The sequence below is a fragment of the Cucurbita maxima genome, unplaced genomic scaffold, assembly GCF_002738345.1.
Source record: "Cucurbita maxima cultivar Rimu unplaced genomic scaffold, Cmax_1.0 Cma_Scf00002, whole genome shotgun sequence".
Lineage (NCBI taxonomy): Eukaryota > Viridiplantae > Streptophyta > Magnoliopsida > Cucurbitales > Cucurbitaceae > Cucurbita > Cucurbita maxima.
Genome location: NW_019272018.1, coordinates 6,889,431 through 6,909,850, shown reverse-complemented (window position 1 = coordinate 6,909,850; position 20,420 = coordinate 6,889,431). Strand labels below are relative to the sequence as shown.

Genomic DNA, 20,420 nt, shown 5'->3' with positions numbered 1-20,420 from the left:
CAACTAATATATGGCCAACCACAACGCAACTGACTCTTCTTATTTCTCTCCAAATTAAATTCATGACCCCACCTTACCCTCCTGCCTTTCTTTCTTTTAACAAATTTTTTCAATTAATTTCCAACGCCCGCCGGGTAACCGGAACCGCGACGGAGATTGAGATTTGAGAATACGAACTCCTTTCGAAAAACTTCTGATGGATTAATCAATTTTCTTTTCAAGCAAACAATTAATGAATTCGAACGAGTTTTAAAACTATGTTCCAATAATCAACCAATCACAAATCAAAACTAAAAACTATTTTGTTCTGTTTTCTCTTTTGTCATCATCTACCTAGGGTTTGTGCTTTATATGGAGTCTTCGCCTCGAGTTTAGGGATTTTGTATCAGTGCCAGTGAGGGCATGAGTACAAAGACCTAGGGCTCCCATGGCAACAATTTCTTCCATGGCAATTACGCTGTCCGACGAAGTATTTACTTGGAGGCGAGGGGATCCGACGGATGTATCTGTACGAAGGAGAAGAGATCCGATCGTTGATTGCGTACTGTGGCGAGCTCGGAAGCGAATCCGCGCTGTAGCAGGGAGAATTAGGAAGATTGAAGTACACGCTCGACGGAGGAGAAACTTTTTTAAGAGATTTTGGAGGCGCAAGAATGGCTCTGATTTTAAGAGGATGCAACAACGACGAAGAAGCACGATCGTATTCCTCGACGATATTGGCCAAATCCTCGTCGGATCTAACTGTAATCAACATTTCCAAGTCTCCGTCTGGCAATTGGCACTTCAACGTAACGGAAGAACCACAGAATTCTACAAGCTTCACCATTAACTCTGCAAAACGGAATTAAGAAAAAAACGAAATACATGAAAACCTAGAGAAGAGAAACAAATTTCAAAAGATTTAAAAAAAAAAAAAAAAAAACAGATTACGAACCAGAATACGTTACGGAATGATCGACGGCTAGAACTCTTGTAAGACCACCAACGTAACGAAGTTTACCGTCGGTTTGACGTGGAAGAATCTTGCCGCCATAGCTACAGAGAAACTTCATGGTTCCGGCTGCAGTATTAGACCTCATGGCTTCTATAAAGTGTGAGTGAATTGAATTAATCAAGCTCTGTTGGTGGAAAGGGAAACGTAACCGAGTAGAAGAAAAGGAGAGCGGGAAGAAGACGAAGAAGAATGTGGGGAACAGGACTTCTCTTTGCAAACCGAAGGCAGTGATTTTGCCGAGTATTTAAAGGGAGAGGAGGGAGGTGGACTCTAGTGGGACCCGCGAAGCCCAGTCCAAAATACGAATATTCTTTTCAAAATTCGGAGTCCACGTGTCGATCAAACATTGGTCCACTGGGTAAGTAAGCCCTCGTTTTCAGGCTTGAAATTTGGGTGAAGGTTCTCTTCTTATTGCAACGTCTTTTTTCCTTTTTAATTTCCCTCCCTTTTTACTCTTTCCTATTTTCATACTGATTTTAATTCTGTTTTTAAAAGATCAAAAGTAAATATATTTTATCAATCAGATTCCTTTTTCAAAATTAAATCAAAATCAAACAAAATTCAGAGTTTTTAATTATATTATTTAACTGAAATGTCATATTTGCCCCCGAGCTCACCAGGAAACGTCAGCACAGTATAAAAAGAATTTATGTAATAATTTAAAGGGCAAAATTCAAACCCCAAACATGCAACATGCCACCGGGGCCTACTTGAAACTGTTCTTTATACAAAATCACGAAAATATTGATTTTTTTTCCTTTTTTGTTGCAGATAAATAATCGAACCTTTAAATCATAAATTATAATTGAGCTTTTTATTAAAAAAATAATGATAAACATTCAACTGTCAAAATTGGGATTTTGTGAAGGAATTGATTCGAACTCTCTAAGATATGGAAAGTGGTGACAGAGGAGAAAAATCAAAATTAACGTAACTAAGTTGGTTTAATAGGACAAAGTAATATAATTAAAGCTGCTTTTTTTAGTTAATATATTAAGTTAAAGAGGAAAAGAAATAAAGTGAAGGACTAATCAATCTTTCACGTAATTCCTCCCACGTGGCACTCATGTACTGGTGCTGCGTTGTCAAACACTCTTTTTCTACTCTCCCAATTTGTCCATCTCTTTTGTTTTTTCCTTTTAGGTTAAATTAATCCATATATTTCAAATAAATAAATGTTATTTACATTACTCTTAACTACCATGTACGGCCTTTTTGCTATGAGGGGATAGGGATGTTAACTAGGCTCCAGAACCAACTATCCCGAACTACCCAATTTTGACCATAAATTTTTGGTTGGGTTACATTTTACTTTTTGTATTTTCTAAGTTTGTGTCGCGTTTAAATGTCTGGAAAATCGAAAATTTAGTTTAGTTTGTGAGTTGACATTGACTCGACCGCCTCAAAAGTAAAGTTACAACCCACCCAACCCTACCCTATTTTTAAGATTTTTATGAATATTAACGAAATTCAGGTGGCCAGTTCACATCGACTCAACCCTACTCCACCTTTACCCCAATTGTTCCACATATTAATAATATTAAGACATATTTGAGTTTTATGATATTTACACCCTACATCTCAATTCAACGAACTAAAAAAAATAGGATTGGGTTGGGTTGTGATCCAGTTCCTTTCACTAACCCAACTAAGATTTCTTTAACCCAACGTGCGTACTCGATAGTTGTTAATTCTAAATTTGTGTAATGGATAGTTGTTGAAGCTTTATATATTGTAATGTATTATAGTATATCAATTTAATAGAAATAATGATATACACACATTTGTTGACTGTTTTGCAAATGATGAACACGTGATGTTCTCCGGTTTGTTTTAAGTTAACTTTTATTCCCCTTCATTTTAAAAATATAAAATTCCGACCAACTTGAAATTTTGGATGGTGGGTTCAGATTACCGTTTAAGTGGAATGGTCTGAATTAGTCGGATTCTTGAATATTATATTTCTAAAAATAAGTTGAAATGGATTTAAGATTTTTGAAAGATGGGTGTTAGTTTGAATTATATATTAGAGTATTGGAGAAGTTAAATAAAGTATGGAAACATGTGGGAATAGTTGGAGTATAAGGAATCTAATGCGACACGCATGGATGGAGCAAAATCAGCCAACGATGTTCGTTATTGTTATTATAAATGTGGCTGCTCAAATAAATAATTGTATGATTAAATTACAAATATATTGTATGTATTTTCAAGATTATGATTCAAAGGGCCTCCGACTTTAAAAAAGCATTATTATCCCATAATCTTTTTTATGGTTAATACTGATTATATTTTATTTTCCACCATCTTTTTTATTTTTTATGTCCAACAAAATAAATAGCACGAGTTGATTTGAAATTTGTATTTATATATATTTTTTATTTTCAAAATCAATAAATCTAATCGAAAATATCCTTATCCATTTTTGAAAAATATACATTTTCTTAATGGGAAAATATTATATTTTAAGTTAAATTTATCGTTAAATATGATCTAAAAATAGAATAAATCTTGACGCAAGGAATTCAATTTCTTTGGTTTAGAATAATGATAAAAACAATTATCTCGTTTTGCATAAAGATCTCCGAGAAGAGACGTATTAAAATGTTCAAAATAAAACATTTTAAGAAATTAAAAAAAATAAATAATAATTAATTAAATGCCTATACCACCCTTGCGTCGAAGGCTGATTCCACGTGGAGGGGAAGAATAGAGTTGGTACACGTGGCTGCCATAAATAAATATTATATTAATTAAATTTTAACTACGTAATGGAATTGCATGTGCTGATATGCAATGCATGCATCCATCACATCCATAGGAGTGTTTGTATTTTACTACTTTGTCCTTTTCGATTTTAATATATATATATATATGTATATGTATACACCCAAGTTGTTATTCAAATATAATAAAATTATGCCTATAAATTTATAAAATTCGTCATCTGTCATTATTTATTATTTTAGTAAATTAATAATAATAATAATAAAGCGGAATTAAATTTAGAGGAAAAAGAAAAGGGTGGGAGGACTGGGGGCAAATTCGTCTGAACAATCGTCGGGATTTGGACCGAGTTTCGGGTTGAAAGTCTAGGACGGTTGCTGTTGGGCCCACGCAAAATGGTCAAATCAACACAATTCCAATACTGCCCTCCAAGGAATCCCTTTTCTGGGTACCCTACGAGGACATAATTGATTTTTGGTCTTTATAAGCTATGGATAAACACATTCTTCCACACGTACGCACCAAAAACATTATTAACTATCCTATAATATTGTCTACTAAATTAAGATTTTATATTTCAAACAAAATTGTCCATTTTTCTAAGTAATTTATTTTAAAAATGAATTAAAAAATTTAACTTGACTTTGAAAAAATATCTTAAATAGTATTTTTTATTAATTTAGCAATTCTAGTGGAACCGATGAAGATAAAATGGTTAGAACTTTCTTTTTGTTTTATTTAAAATTTAATTATTGAAATAAATAATGAACCAACCAATGGAGACTTATAGAATTGAGCCAAGTTTGACAATTGACCATTATTTGACAAATTCCAAATTTGACCATGACTGAAACGGTCTACCTTCGTAAACGGTCATGTTTCCACTAGCCACTGTTCAGTATCACTTTTCTCTTCATTATCATTATCTGCGGTGACCATTTTTTCGGTAAGGAATAATCATGAGTTTATAAGGATTACATGTTATAAGAATATATAAATATTTTCTTACCAGAATCGTTTTAAAATTTTTGAAAGGAAACTTGAAAGAGAACACCTAAATGGGACAATATTTAGTAGTGGTGGGCTCGGACTATTACAAATAACATTAGAGTCAGATACTGGAGCGATATGCCAGCGAGAAGGGTGGTGGACATTTGACAATCTGATGAAATGGGCTCGAATTTTAGATGTGAATGAATTCGTCGAACCTTACAGTTCTCATCCCATGCGTAATGGGCCTCAGAGCCCATCATCATCGGCACCGATCCAACAATTTCAATACTATTTTTAAATTGGAACCCTTAAAAAAAAATATGTATATATATATATTATTTTTAACTTGTAATTAATATCAATATTTAGACTATTTAATACACATTTTTATTATTAATATTTTGATTAATTTATGCTTAATTGCGTTTTAATTAAGTAATTAAATTATTTAATTTTCAACTTAATGTTTAATAATGATTATTTATGTTTATATTAACTAGTTAATACACTTTTTATTTATGATCCTATTAATTTATTTTCTTACCTTTAATTAATTAGTTAATTAGAGTTCTCATAAAAAGCATTTAATAGACATTTAATTATTTTGCATTGATATTTAATATTGTTGAATGATCCAAATCAACCCATAATTATTTAATTACAACGGGAAAAAAATGAAAAAACTACTTTGAATGATAAGGATCGCTTTTGAGCGGTTGTTTCAATTTAGGAAATAAAACATAAGTTCTGGGGTTATTTGTGCATTTTAAAGAGTACAAGGGTTTAATTGTAATAATAATTTGAGGAGTGGTTGATCTAATAAATATGTGGTCGTAGCAAAGACACGATTTAGGATTTTTTTTGTAATTTTTAAAAACTAATAATTATATTGTCAAACTCAAATGGGAGCATTAGAATCTATATGTGTGTAAATTCTCACGCTATTATTGAAATTTTTGAAAGTTTAAAATTATTATTTTTAGATAAAAAGTATTTTTATTAGACTAAATTGGTATAATACATGTAGCCTAAATTGTCATTATTATTGATTTGAAAACTTCATTTTGTCCTTACATGTACATATACTTTTATATTTAAATATCCGAAACTTTTATTTATTTTTCTTTTTATGTTACTATATAAAGATTTAAAATTATTATTATTTTATTTGTTATTTATCCTCCACCCACTCAACACAATAATTCATATATATATATATATATGAATTTATGTCCACAAATTCACATCTATTCCTTCAATAATTTTCCACCCCATATTTAATGTCTTCAAAAATTATGTTTAAATGGCGCTCGCAAAATAACAATTAGATTTTTTTTTCTAGGTTCAAATCTTTGAATTTGCTCACGTCTCATGCTTCTAAGAGAAGTCTATAGCTAAGGTAGGATGGAAAACCCTTTCCTTTTTCGTCTTTGTCTCCGTCCTTACCTCTTAATTTGAATGATTGGATTAAAAAGTCTTTCCCTTTTCTTTTATATATATGTTTTTTAAAAAAATAATAATAAATAAATAAAAACTATATCCTATTTTTTTTAATCTCTCGCTTAAAACAACATTTGTTAAATATATATATAGCAAGTTGGCGCATTTGATATATTTAGGTGTCCAGTTCAGTATGATGTGAAAGGCATGTATCTTTCCACTGTCAAGGGAGTTCCTCTCCCTCGGGATTGTTCCTTATAATTTAAAAATTAAAAATATATATTTTTATTAAGTGGGTTTGGTGGCTATAAAATATCAACATTAAATCCAAATATTACAAATAATTCTAATCACTGCCACTTTGGGTATATAATAACATCTCAATATTTAAAATACATCTCATTTTTATGTTGCTTTGCTTATTTAAAATATTTATTCTAAAGTTTTATTTCTACTCCAACCCCAAAACCATACAATATATATATATATATATTTTTAATGTTCCACTAAATATCACGAATATAAAACTTTAATTTTTTTAATCTCGTAAATTATCTCAAACGCACCAATAATGTTTTATATCACGAAAAAGTTTAAGAAACATACAAAAACATTTGATTGTTAGTATCTACCACAATAGTTGAAATTCACTAGAAGAGTCAACAAAACAATTTAAAAAAAAAAAAACAAAATTACTAAATTGCACTTGTTAGGGCTTTGTGGGGATGGAGGTTTGTGGGGATGGAGGTAGGTGGGTAGTGGAGATGAGTCAGCTTCGAAGTTTAACTAATATAAGCGAACCATCACAATCGAGTTGAAACTCTATTGTACTCTCAATATCAAATTATTATCGAGTCATGGGTTCGTCTCGAGCTCTTTATCGAAATCTCGATGTAAAATTTAAAAAGCCTCGTGAATCTCGAACGCTATCTATTACTTTTATTTTTATATTTGACTTGTTATTCATAACGTATATCATTATTTTAAAATAGAGGAAAAAAATATTGGAAATAGTTGATATTGTTAGAGATAAACTTGAAGATTTAAATTATTGAATAATAAAAAAAAAAAAAGGAAAAAACAGCGTGGGAAATGGGAGTGGATGCCAGCAAGATATTATAAATGACACGTCAGCAAATAACTTAGTTCCAAAAAAGGTATCAATAATAGAGCATGAGAATGTATTATTAAATTTATTTTATATATATATATATATAATAATAATAATAGAGTGTATTGGTGATGATGCTGCTGCTGCCCACTGGATAATAATGAACAACTCTTTCTCTCTCCTCTTTCTGATTCGGATTTGAGTTTGCTGCGTCTCAAGACCCTAAACAATCTCCTATCTATGCGCCTCCTGGATTTCGGTGTTCAAAAACATTTTTTTGTCTTAATTTTATATTAAACTAATATTTAGTTCAATTTAAAATATAAAAATAAAAAATAAAAAATAAAAAATTATTTTCCTTTTAGTTTTCAAAATTTTAAAAGATTTTTTTAAATATCGAAAAAAAATTAAGAAAACAATTAAATTTATGAGTGGAAATAATGAACTTTATCTTTTGCCTAAAAATTAATTTAAAAGTTTTAATTAATCGTTAATATTTTATTTAAAAAATATTATTAAACTAAAAAAACGTTTAAAAAAATATTCTAAAAATAAAGTTTTCAAAAGTTTCATTATTGCCCTTTTATTTTTTTTTTAGAATTCTTCAAAAACATCTTTTTTTTTTTAATTTTTTTTAACAACTTTAAAAATATCTTTAAACTTTTTTATAATTTGAAAAAACAATTTTTTTTTTTTAAAAAAACTTCACAAACACGTCTAAACTTTTCTATAAACTTAAAAAATACAATTTTTTTTTTTTTTATAAATTTCAAATATATATATATATATATATATATATATATATATTTCGTTGATACCATGTTTCTAAAATACTTACAGACTTTTATAAGTAACATTAAAAAGTTTGAAGATAATCTGTGAGATGTCGATAGACAATTTTTTTGTTTATATTATTGGGGGTAATAATTTTTTCGAACTTATTTTTACAAACATAAAGTTTAAGAGTATTTATAAAACAAGCCAACTACCATAATTTTGATATATATATATATATATATATTAATGTTTAAGGGTATTATAAAACTTTTAAAAATTTATATTTTTTAGACCAACTACAATTCAGCCTAAATGAAATAAATGTAAAAAAAAAAAAAAATTAAACCGGACCAAAATGATATTTTTAAAGTACGACCAAAATTAAAAATTCATAGATGACAGAACAAAAAAAATTAAAAATTGTTGGATTAATAAGACATTAATTAGTATTTCTATAAACGAAAAATAATAATAATTATTAGTTGTAGACTATTATTTTTACACATTATTTGTTTACAAAAAATAATAATAGATTTTTTTTTTGTTTTTTTAAAATTGTGTTTGTTTACACATTATTTCTTAAAACTTTATTTAAAATACACAAAAATTTAAAATTCTTCGTACAAAAACAGGCCCATTTTTCATTAATAATCTTTTTAAAAACTAATTAAAACATTTATTATGGAATAATAAATTAAACCAATACTTATAAATTGTGAAAATATTATTTTACTTTAAAACCCCTTTGACAGCTAAGAAAAATAGATAATTAGTGGCTACATAGCTTGAAAATATCTTAACAACAATTAAAAGGAAATATTCCTGAAACCATAATAATTACATGAAAATGTAGGGTCAAGAGTGCGATAATTCTAAGATGATGTCCTTATAATGCAAATAGTAAAAAAAGAAAAAAAATTGTTGTGGTGACCCAATGCCCCTAATGACGAACTCCTTTGTCTATTAGCAAAAGCTGAGGCCCCTATCAGCTATCACTTCCTCTTCCATTTCGCGCGCCACTTATCTAATAGGCTTGCCCCTATCGCTCCTTTTATCAATTTTAATCTTTTAATGCGCATTATCATAATTATCGGTAAAAATAATAATTTTAATTTAATTATTTTTATTTTATTTTTTAATCAAAATTGCTAACGAGAGGGGAGCGCACGTGGTGTCCACCTGTCACGGACGCCTATAAATACGCCCATTTCCCCTCCTTCTACGTCAGTAACAGTTCATATTTTCTCTTTTCCCCCTTTTCTCCTCTTTGATTCAGGTGCTCTCAATCTGGTTTTTTTTTTTCCCTCTCTTCTGACAGATCGTCTCGTTTTGGTTTTCTGATCTGTTTCTTGGAGAAACCCTGGATTCGGGACGGGAATCTACTTCTTCTGGTTTGATTTTTCTGTCATTCTTTTTGCTTTCTTGATTGTGGTATATTGAGAGGAGTTAGCATCGAAGAGAGTCTGTGTGTGGCGGTGGAGGAGAAACAGAGAAGGCAGAGTGCCAGTGATCTTGCTGTATGTCAGTGGATTGTGTTGAGACTTACTGTTGCGGAATTGGCAAGCTCAAGAATCCTTTGCAATGGCCTCAGCTTCGAAAAAAGCGACGTTTTCAACTGATGCTTGTTGCCATGCGAGTGGTGCCGGTTCTACTTCCGTTCCTCGAGAGGCTGCGCCTCTTGTTGCTTCCGCCAATGCCGTCCAAGATTGGAACGTGCCCTCGAACGATCGCGCCGACGATCGCCGTACCAAGAATGTTGCCATGCCGTCGTTAATTCGTCCTGTCGATGCGATTCCTGAATCTTCCACAAATGCTTCCACCAAAGGCACGTTTCTTCTCCCGTCTCTTGTATTTCGATGATTTTTTGTTCTTCTCACGCTTATCTCCCTGATTGATGACCTGGAATCTCGACATAAAGCTGTGCTTGATATGACGTTCCGTGACTTTGATCTATTTTATTGTTTTTTCCTTGGGGGCCGAAATTGAGATTTTATCGACATGTCCTTGTCGTTTAGAGCTCCGTAACGTAAATGCATTTACTGTGAGCTTATTATATTTCCGTCGGTGTAAGCATCGTTTGTTTTGTATGCTATTATTGAATCATTTGGGGGAAGGGAGAGAGACTGCGTGTGGGATTTCGCATTATCCTTTTCTGCGACTTTGGAGTCCGTAGTTACCACTTGCTTACCCTATCATACATTGTCTAAAATGTCGAAATTTACCACTTATGGGACCCTTCTTTTTCCTTTTCATTTATGGCCTCAAATTCACGACCTTTTATGAAAGTCAATTATGCAGGTGCCATGTGGAAATAAGAATGGGTTGAGCAAAGGAAGATAAAATTGGATTGGTGAAATCTGACATTTTAGTAGCCACTTTTATGTTCTTTTTCTGCCCATCCACCATAAGGTTTTCTAGAAGCTACTATTTATTTTCTCCACTTCCTCGGTGCTTCTACTTTTTTCCGCATCATCCTCTAGTTTATCTTATCATTGATAAATTACGGTACAACTTACTGGATTTGTTCCTTAACCCTTGATTGTTCCCAGCTCCTTATTTCGTCCATTTTATAGGACGAAGTTTTTTTCACTTATACGTGCTCTATATTTTTTCTTACGTTTTCTTGATCTAATTTCTATGCTCATATCTCATACACTGTTTCTAGTCTGAATTAAAGGTACAGTAGATGATTGATGTTAGTATCTTCCATAGATTTGATCATGATTCCTTTTGTTCACAAAATATATTCCCCCACCCTTTTAATGATGGTAGGAGCGTTTCTTGTAGATGATTTCTCATGCATTTCTGTTAATTGGTTGTACAGTTGTTCCCCCTATGTTGAGGGCACAATCAAGACATCCTCTGGATCCTCTGTCAGCTGCTGAAATCTCGGTTGCAGTGGCAACCGTCAGGGCAGCTGGAGCCACGCCAGAGGTTGTTACTGCTACTATGCAATCCATTTTATGGCTATTGAATTTGGATAATGGCATCTGTGGTATTATTGCTTGTGATTGTGATGAGCTATTTTCATTGTTTCAGGTCAGAGATAGCATGCGTTTTATTGAAGTGGTGCTACTGGAACCGGAAAAACATGTTGTTGCCTTGGCAGATGCATATTTTTTCCCTCCATTCCAACCATCCTTACTTCCTAAAACTAAGGGAGGACCCGTTATTCCCACAAAGCTTCCTCCAAGAAGGGCAAGGATTGCTGTTTACAATAAGAAGTCAAATGAGACAAGCCTATGGATTGTTGAGTTGTCCGAGGTTCATGCAGTAACCCGAGGTGGACATCACAGGGGAAAAGTTATATCTTCTACAGTTGTTCCCGAGGTTCAACCTCCCATGGTACGTTTTTAATGCCTGTTATTTACTGCACGTATTTTCACGAATAGTGTCTTTATCATAGGAGTATTTGCCTTTTGAAAGCTCCAAAACATCGTTACATTTACTTTTGCTGGTCACTTAAATTGAATGTGAAATATCAATAGTTGTTTGTTGCATTGCGGCTTTGTTTGGGTCGAAAAACTGTTAGGATTGAAAAATGAACAACTTTTTTCATTTACAAATAATATCAGAATAGTTTTTCAATTACAAGGATATTGAGTGCTTGGATATTAAACTAATTTGCTCATTCCATCCTATTTTAGGATGCTGCTGAATATGCAGAATGTGAGGCTATTGTCAAAGAATATCCTCCATTCATAGAGGCTATGAAGAAGAGGGGTATTGAAGATATGGATTTGGTTATGGTTGATCCTTGGCAAGTATTATCAATAATCCAGTTCATTATTTGTATTTGTCACGGTTTATCAACTGCCACACCTTTGTCTCTAATATGATTAATCTCTCTTTGCTGCAGGTGTGTTGGTTATCACAGTGAAGTCGATGCTCCTTGTCGAAGACTTGCTAAACCTCTTATTTTTTGTAGAACTGAAAGTGACTGCCCAATGGAAAATGGATATGCTCGCCCAGTTGAGGGCATACATGTCCTAGTTGATATGCAAAATATGGTGGTTATAGAATTTGAAGACCGAAAGCTTGTTCCACTGCCTCCTGCTGATCCATTGAGGAACTATACTTCAGGTGAAACAAGAGGTGGTGTTGATCGTAGTGATCTGAAGCCTTTACAGATGGTTCAGCCTGAAGGTCCAAGCTTTCGTGTCAATGGCTACTTTGTAGAATGGCAAAAGGTGGATGTTACGGGGGTTTCTTTTCTTTAAAAAAATTATTATAAGTTTTGCTTGGTTCATAATTTGACTTGATTTTTTTTTTTTTTTTTTTTTTGGGTCTTTTCTTTTCGCTTTTGACAGTGGAATTTTCGTATTGGTTTCACTCCTAGAGAGGGTTTGGTTATATACTCTGTAGCTTATGTTGATGGCAGCAGAGGGCGAAGGCCTGTAGCACATCGACTAAGTTTTGTGGAAATGGTCGTCCCATATGGAGACCCAAATGATCCACATTATAGAAAGAATGCTTTTGATGCAGGAGAGGATGGACTGGGCAAAAATGCGCATTCTCTGAAGAAGGTTTGAATTTTTTTTTTTTTTATAATTTTTGCTCCGCAGTCATATCACGTGATCAAGCTATAGCAGTGTCTTCTTGATCCAATCCAATTAAATGTTAATAAATCATTGTCACAGGGATGTGATTGTCTGGGTTACATCAAGTACTTTGATGCTCACTTCACAAATTTCACTGGTGGCGTCGAAACAATTGAAAATTGTGTGTGTATGCATGAAGAGGATCATGGAATTTTGTGGAAGCATCAAGACTGGAGGACAGGATTGGCAGAAGTTAGAAGATCTAGGCGGCTTACTGTGTCCTTCATTTGTACTGTGGCTAATTATGAGTATGGATTCTTTTGGCACTTCTATCAGGTAAGTTGAAGGCATTTCTTTCTCTTTCAAAATTGGTACTGACCAAGTCTTGCAAAATTCCTTCAATAGCATTCTCGAATATGATTTTAGCTTTATGTTTAAACAGATAACCTTAAATATACTGCTCGTGACCATGAAATATAGAATCGGGAAACACCCCACAAAATGTTGTTTTCCTCAAGTTGGGAAAATGAACGCCCTTTGTTCTGGGCATAAGAACACCCTGGATTAGTAATGATTCTAATTTTCCCCGGTGCTTTAAAAATTTAACCTGCTTGGGACAGCCAACTTTTCATATAGCTAAAGAATGTATAAAAATTGTTTCTACGGGAATTATATGTACATGAATTTTGTTTGTGATTTCAGATGCTAGGCAATAGATATCAGTACAAAGTTTCTATTTTTAGTCTCTTGACATTTTCTCTACCAACGCTCTTTCTTGATTTTTTTCGTTAGTGGAGGTTTGCTGATATGTAAATGATATTACAGGATGGGAAAATTGAAGCTGAAGTCAAATTAACTGGAATTCTCAGTCTAGGAGCCTTACAACCTGGTGAATATCGAAAGTATGGCACAATGATTGCACCAGGTTTGTATGCCCCAGTGCACCAACACTTCTTTGTTGCTCGTATGGACATGGCCGTTGATTGCAAGCCTGGTGAAGCTTTCAATCAGGTGCGTCTTTAACCTTGGAAAGTTGCCGAGTGTATATATACCAAATTCGCTAATGGTAAAAAGATATCTAATGGCTTTTGGATTCAATCATTCAAGCTAGTGTCGTATTAGTTTTCTATCAAATAATGTAGGATGGAATTATAATTTTCAGTTTTTTAACTTGGTGAATATAGAAAGATCACAGAGATTTTAGGACTCAGAAGAGAAGACCAATTGTATTTCAATAATGAGTTACATCCATGAATGTTGTGAAAAAATCTTATACATAGTTGATTTCACTACATCGGTCATCGTTCTTCTTGTATTACGACTTTCCCACTTAACATGCTCGTAGGTAGTTGAGGTGGATTTGAAAGTTGAAGGACCTGGGGAGAACAATGTCCACAACAATGCCTTCTACGCTGAAGAGACATTGCTGAAGTCTGAAATGCAAGCTATGCGTGATTGTAGTCCTTTGACTGCTCGCCACTGGATAGTAAGGAACATTCTTCTGCTGGCTCAATACTTCTAGGCTATTGAACTCAATTTCATGAACAACATTAAGACTTTTGGAAACCAATGTTTTCTATTATATATTGTTCTTTCACTTTCTTGGCTTGTTCTTCAAAAAATGTTTAAAGAAATCATCTATGAAGCTAGAGACTTGTACATGCCAAATGTAGAGAAGACATAGATATATAAGATTATTTAGTTTTAAGATTTTCTTCATTGCTTTTAGTTTGACACTAAATTATTAGAAGGCGATTTCAATCTGTCTTATCATACGGTTGTGACCGAGTAAATATTGGTCCTTTTGTTCCAGGTGCGAAATACTAGGACTGTTAATCGAACTGGGCAGTTAACAGGGTACAAGCTATTGCCTGGTTCAAATTGTTTGCCATTAGCTGGTTCAGAGGCCAAGTTTCTTAGAAGAGCTTCTTTCTTGAAGCATAATCTTTGGGTGACTCAATATTCACGTGATGAGATGTTTCCTGGAGGGGAGTTTCCCAATCAGAATCCTCGTGTTGGGGAAGGATTGTCTACATGGGTCAAGCAGAATCGCCCCTTGGAAGAAACTGATATAGTCCTTTGGTCAGTTTCCTTTCTTCTTCTGTTTCCACGATTGACATATTAGCTCAGCTGCTTATTTAAGATTTTCTGTGCATGTTTTTGCATTCCTTCCTTAATGTCATGTTATTTTCACCTGTTCTTTTTGTGCAGGTATGTTTTTGGGATCACGCATGTTCCTCGGTTGGAAGACTGGCCTGTTATGCCTGTGGATCACATTGGCTTTTTGCTCATGGTATTTCTATCTATTTCTGTATCTTGTGCAAAGCATTAGTGTCAATTTATGGTATAGTTTTTCTGATCCTTTTTGTTGTAATGTTTGTGGATGATGCAGCCACACGGGTTCTTCAACTGTTCTCCTGCTGTTGATGTCCCGCCCAGTACTTGCGAATTAGATTCAAAAGACGCCGACGCTAAAGAAAATGGAGTGGCGAAACCAATTCAGGCCCCCATTATGGCGAAGCTTTAAACTGTGTGATCATCACTGCTCCTTTCCTTTAAAATTTTATATTCTATTGTCCGTTCTTAAGTCCAGTGGGTTGCTTCCCCTTCCCCTTCCCCTTCCCCTTCCCCTTGTTAATGTCTAGTTTTCTAAACACTTGAACGTTATCAATATGTATGCATATTGTGATGTTGACAGTAATCGCATCTACCTATAAAGTCTAGTTGTTTTGTTGAAAGTTTGTGTGAGGTGTCCTGTTTTTCTATGGCGGCAGGCAAAACACGTACCCCTCTTCTTGTTTTCTCTGCCTGCATAAACCCATACAAGGAATATCTATCCTTCAAAGATTGATATCACTCAGGATTTTCTTTCCTTTTCTTTGATCTCCATGATTGTTCAAACAAGGGCACAGCAGGCACCCCTTTGCCTTGTCAATTAAAGTCAAATCTTAATTAGGATGGATGGATGGATGGTGTAACTTTTCTTCAACTTTGCCATTTAACTTTCGGGGGAATTTGAAGGAGCAGCCAGCCAGCCACACACACCACCATCATTATATTTGTTGCGTAATCAGTGGCTCCTTGATTACAGCAAACAATTTGATTTAACAGTCCTTGAAAATTTGTGAAGCTTTACATATAAGATAAGAAGGAGAAGGCCGAAAAAGGCAGAGGCTTTTCCCTAAAGTTAAGGACACCATCACTGTTAGTTAAAGTCACTGTCAAATAGAACTCTCTCTTTTAGTGCCTTTCCTTACTGACTCATATTTAGACTATCTTCTTGTCGGCACACTTAATTTATTACCCAAAAAAGTTTGCATCCAATTGGGTGGTTGGATGGATGAATTTGACCAAATTGGCAGAGAAACCTTTTTGAAGACTCAAAAGGCTTACATGAAAAACAGTTTAGCAGAGCATATGATTTTGCTTGCTTGTAATCTTGTATTTCAGTTGACCTTCAAAAAATTTGAATCAAAAACATAATCAATCATTCATATGACGTAGCAAAAGTTGTGTGTGTGTTGAAAAGAGAGGGAGGGGGTCGGTTTGATTTGATTGGTTATTATTGAAAAGAACAATTAGCAGTTCCATCTTGTCCAACCCAAATTGTAGTACCTGCGGTTGGTTCTCGCACCCATTTTTTTCCCTCTTGATTCAACGAATCACAACCCATAATAATACCATCATGTCCACTTCAGTTTGTTTAAGTTACGATTCATCTCTATCTTGGACAACAAACCCCATGAAAATTGACACAAGATCAACATCGGAGTTGAAACATACTCTTTCTCTCTCTTCTCTCTCTCCTACTTTTAATTGAGGTAGCAGCAGGTGTCTGTAGTGTACCCAGAGAATCAAAACGGAACGTACAGCAGAATCTCCTCCCTCTCTCCAATTATGGATCATACAATACAAACCAAGTATTACACCTTTTGGAGGGCCTCATACTCCTCCTAACTCCACAACTAACCAACACATACTGTTTGTGTGGAATGGAAAACAACCCATTATCGCTTGTATTCATTCTTATTACAACAATATGAAGCATAAGCAATATGGTTTAGTTTTCTTTTCACTCACTCAATCTCATCAAATGGGAAACCCTCTTTCACTATCAACAATCTGACTGTTCACAAAACAAAAAAAACCCAAAATAAAAATTACTGAAATGCCATCTCTGGTGGAAGAATTTACATTTCATATCTGATGGAACGCTCCAAAGCTCCCCCCTCCTGCGTTTTCTGACATTGACATTAAGGGATAGCTTCCAAAATTTGATGAGTTATTTTGAGTTTGAATCATCTTTGTTTCTTCCCTTGAAGAACTTCCCTTCATCAATTCCATGTTTTTCACTTCATTTGTCTGAAACTGAAACAAACTCTCCAGTTTGTTCTCAGCTTCCCGTGAAAATCCCCCATTGTTCAGCTTCCCATGGAACCCTGAATAGTTGCTCACCACTGAGCTATTGCTTGAGCTCTCTTTCACTTCATTCATCAAGAATGAGCTCAACCCAGATGCTGAATTCTCTGAAAAATCTGTTCTTGACGTGTTCCCGTGTTCAGAACTCGAATAACTTGGCATCCCAAAACTTGAATCTAAGTACAAATAGTTTTGGTCACATGATCTGATGTTGGACTGGTGTTGAATTGGAGCACCAAAGTATGAGCTGAGAGAGTCGAATTCAATATTGTTTACAAAGTGCTGCGATGAGTGTTCTGTTTGTTTGTAGTGATGATTTGAGTCATTTGAAGAGATGGTGAGGTTGGAAATATTCCCATGAAGATGATGAGGCGCTGCTTCCATTCTTGGCTTCTGATCTTGCATGCCTTCCATATTCTCCTCCAATGGCTTGTGGGTTGCCGGGTCGATTCCTTGCTTCATCAGCTTCTTTTTCAGACATGAATTCCAAAAGTTCTTAATCTCATTGTCTGTTCTTCCTGGTAATTGAGCTGCAATCTGAGCCCACCTGCAAAAATCCCACATAAAAAATGTTCAAAAAACAGAGGCGGAAAGATCCATTTTGGTGCGTGATTTGAAATTCTTATCCACCTGTTGCCTAAAACTTCATGGAGACTGATAATGAGATCCTCCTCCTGCTGTGAAAACATCCCTCTCTTCAAATCAGGCCTCAAGTAGTTTATCCATCTCAGCCTACAACTCTTCCCACACCTTTCCAACCCTGCAAAAATCAATCAAACAGTAAGAAAAACCGATCAAACCCCAGAAATGGAAGAACCAAATCAGAGAGAAAAGCTGTAAAGGGTTCGAGTTTCGCTCTGTTGTAAGGAGATGAAAAGCAGGACGTACCGGCGAGCTTAGGGACAGAGCTCCAGCAGCCGACGCCGAACGTGGCAATGTAATTGAAGAGCTTTTCATCTTCCTCGGGCGACCAGAGGCCTTTGCGGAGTTTAGACTTCAAGCAACACGAATTGCGTCCCATCAGAAAGCGGAAAAAGCAAAAGGAAAAACAGAGGAATTTGGAAGTCTACAGAGGGAGAGTGGCAGTGGGGGTTATAAGTTTGATTTGAAGTTATATATTTTGTTTACCTGGTTTTGGATTAGGAGTTGCCCAAATCACTCCACTCTAATCATACTTACCATTCTAAATCATACTTACACTTTAAGTTAACCACTCAAACAAAAAAGCAATCAAGTGGGTTTTACGCAATTCTGCCCTTCTCTTTTGCACATTTCTCACTTCCTTCGCTTTCTAACATATCAACTCATTCATAAACCTTCTTTCTTCCTCAGTCCCTCTTAATCATTTAATCACTCTTCTAATCTCCAACAAACCATAATTACTCTCTCCCTAACATGTTAGACGTTTTAAAACAAGTTTATTTCAGTGAGATGAATGCATTGGAAAAATAAGCTGTCTCGTTCCTATCGTGACCGGCCGACATGTCGTCCGATAGTCAAAGATGAAATAGCAAAAGGGAAGCCAGAAAAACGAGCCACCAAGTAGTCGTCAGTGACTCAATGCGTGCCAGCTAGTATTAGCAGTGCAAAACGATTTAAAAAAACATGTTTTTTTGTTTAATTCTTTTTTTAAGAATAAATTTAAAACTATATAAATTATTAATTATGAAATGGAGCCGACCGACACTGTTACATCAATCGATCCTGGGCCCACCCTCCTCTATTTTTCAATTTTGACTTCTAACATTTAATATACATTAATCATTTTCCACTTATTTATTTATTTTCTAACAAATCACAAAAATATTGCATTCCAAAAAATAAATAAAATTACTTTTACTTATTCGCTTGAGAAAAAAGGGGGACCCACGTAAAACACGTGGCAAACAATAGATGGAAAATTTCTGAACACCTGGTGGTACAAGAAATTACAACGAAGCTTCAAACTCAATGATTGGTTGGAGGTCTGGTGATGGTCTCTGAGACTGCCACGTGGAAGAGAGAAATTCATTAAAAAATAAATGTTCTCTCTCTTCATTCACGAATCACAGCCCACCACTCGTGTACGGCCGCCCTGCTCTCTACATTTTCTGTCGGTCTTTTCGATAGCAATCATTCCCTGCTCCGCTACTACATCACTTCCAATATTTTACTCCAATCATCCTCTCTCCTTTCATATGACTTTCGACTATGACCCTCCCAGAGTATTCGCATCCAACGGTCAGAATACGTGATTGTATTCTGCCCATTATCCATTGCCTCGTTCACTCATCTTATATTAATATAATCATATAGAGAAGTTAAGGATTTGTTTTATTTTTAGATAAAATAACAATATATAAATTAATTATGCACCTAAGTATTAATAAACAAATAAATAGAGTGAAGAGAGTTGAAGATTTTATTTTCCAAAATTAGAATTATATAGCATATAATAAATAAACGCAGTGATTATGGGGCCACGAAAATCGTGGATCACACGTGAAAAATAACCTGTCGGAATATAAATGTTATATACACGTACAATATATTCCAGCATTAATTGTTTCAATAATTATTTTTTTATTTTTTTTGGAGATTTATGAGAAATCATTTATTATAAAATTATCGCCCGCAAAACTCGATATTTTAATTTTTTAAAAAGGGAAAAAGAAAGTTGCTTAAAAAAATTAATTTCGGGGTTATTTAATGTGTATATTTTCCTATAATTACAAAAAATATAAAGAATGTAAAATTTAAACTTGATTAAAACTCAATTAATCATCTGATATAATTAAAAGCTGTACCAATCATGAAAAGTATATCATGATTTTGAAAACCCTTAAGCATAATTTTAATCAGTAACCCTTTTTCCTTTAATTTTTTTTTTTAATTTTTACAATCAAAATGTTCATAGAAGAAATTGAACATCGTCATAATTTAAAAAAGCATTTAATTTATAAATTTTAGAAGTCCATACCATTTACTTAAATGAGTAATCTTCAAGCTGCTCACCGATTTAATTAGCTATAAATTATTTTAATTTTAAAGATATTTTTTTAATTAATATGAGCGAAATATTTATATAAATATATATCTTATCATATAATTGGAGTAAGGTGACTTAAAAAATAGGTAAAGAATCTATTGGCCTTTTAGGGTGTAACTAATCCCCACATTTTCCAATCAAAGTCGAGGCTTTAAATTACTTTGCCTTCACAACCAAATGCCTTCATTTTCAAATCACTATAAAAGCTTTTTCCCCAAACAAAAAATAAAATAAAAATCCTAATATATCTCACGCTGGTTCGAACTCTTGAAGCTCTGACTTTTCAGGGGGCCCAAACTTGACTTCTTGTTTGAGCCCAGCCCAAACTTTATATGGGCCTTATGAGTTTCTTTATCTTGTGGGCCTTCTCGTTGAAGGCCCATTAGTCTA

General features: G+C 33.9%; 3 protein-coding genes across 4 annotated transcripts; 1 reads left to right on the top strand and 2 right to left on the bottom strand.

Moving 5' to 3' along the window:
- Positions 1–180: 180 nt before the first annotated feature.
- LOC111498688 lies at positions 181–1,203 on the bottom strand. The gene is made up of 2 exons (XM_023150029.1): positions 935–1,203; positions 181–831 (listed from the first exon to the last, which is right to left on the bottom strand). The coding sequence occupies exons 1-2, from the start codon at positions 1,077–1,079 to the stop codon at positions 386–388; spliced, it is 591 nt and encodes a 196-aa protein (XP_023005797.1). The 5' UTR covers positions 1,080–1,203; the 3' UTR covers positions 181–385.
- Positions 1,204–9,290: 8,087 nt separating this feature from the next.
- LOC111497663 (copper methylamine oxidase-like) lies at positions 9,291–15,321 on the top strand. 2 transcript variants are annotated; one of them, XM_023148531.1, is made up of 12 exons: positions 9,291–9,867; positions 10,867–10,976; positions 11,082–11,387; positions 11,690–11,802; positions 11,902–12,232; positions 12,353–12,568; positions 12,683–12,919; positions 13,409–13,594; positions 13,929–14,069; positions 14,397–14,665; positions 14,795–14,876; positions 14,976–15,321. In XM_023148531.1, the coding sequence occupies exons 1-12, from the start codon at positions 9,624–9,626 to the stop codon at positions 15,108–15,110; spliced, it is 2,370 nt and encodes a 789-aa protein (XP_023004299.1). In that variant the 5' UTR covers positions 9,291–9,623; the 3' UTR covers positions 15,111–15,321. The 2 variants fall into 2 exon arrangements, with proteins under 2 accessions (XP_023004299.1, XP_023004308.1); XM_023148540.1 differs by lacking the exon at positions 9,291–9,867 and adding an exon at positions 10,367–10,719.
- A 1,129-nt stretch (positions 15,322–16,450) lies between these two features.
- LOC111472325 (transcription repressor MYB5-like) lies at positions 16,451–18,339 on the bottom strand. Its single transcript, XM_023117992.1, has 3 exons — positions 17,891–18,339; positions 17,633–17,762; positions 16,451–17,549 (listed from the first exon to the last, which is right to left on the bottom strand). The coding sequence occupies exons 1-3, from the start codon at positions 18,021–18,023 to the stop codon at positions 16,781–16,783; spliced, it is 1,032 nt and encodes a 343-aa protein (XP_022973760.1). The 5' UTR covers positions 18,024–18,339; the 3' UTR covers positions 16,451–16,780.
- Between the last annotated feature and the right edge of the window lie 2,081 nt (positions 18,340–20,420).

Bases quoted from the DNA above. Each gene is read 5' to 3' on its own strand.
- LOC111498688 (XM_023150029.1), bottom strand. From the start codon at position 1,079: ATGAGGTCTAATACTGCAGCCGGAACCATGAAGTTTCTCTGTAGCTAT. The intron at 832-934 runs GTTCGTAATCTG...TCCGTTTTGCAG, and splicing joins TCATTCCGTAACGTATTCTG to AGTTAATGGTGAAGCTTGTA.
- LOC111497663 (XM_023148531.1), top strand. From the start codon at position 9,624: ATGGCCTCAGCTTCGAAAAAAGCGACGTTTTCAACTGATGCTTGTTGC. The intron at 12,920-13,408 runs GTAAGTTGAAGG...ATGATATTACAG, and splicing joins TCTTTTGGCACTTCTATCAG to GATGGGAAAATTGAAGCTGA. The intron at 14,666-14,794 runs GTCAGTTTCCTT...CTTTTTGTGCAG, and splicing joins GAAACTGATATAGTCCTTTG to GTATGTTTTTGGGATCACGC.
- LOC111472325 (XM_023117992.1), bottom strand. From the start codon at position 18,023: ATGGGACGCAATTCGTGTTGCTTGAAGTCTAAACTCCGCAAAGGCCTC. The intron at 17,763-17,890 runs GTACGTCCTGCT...TGATTTTTGCAG, and splicing joins CTCTGTCCCTAAGCTCGCCG to GGTTGGAAAGGTGTGGGAAG. The intron at 17,550-17,632 runs GTGGATAAGAAT...GGATTTTTGCAG, and splicing joins CATGAAGTTTTAGGCAACAG to GTGGGCTCAGATTGCAGCTC.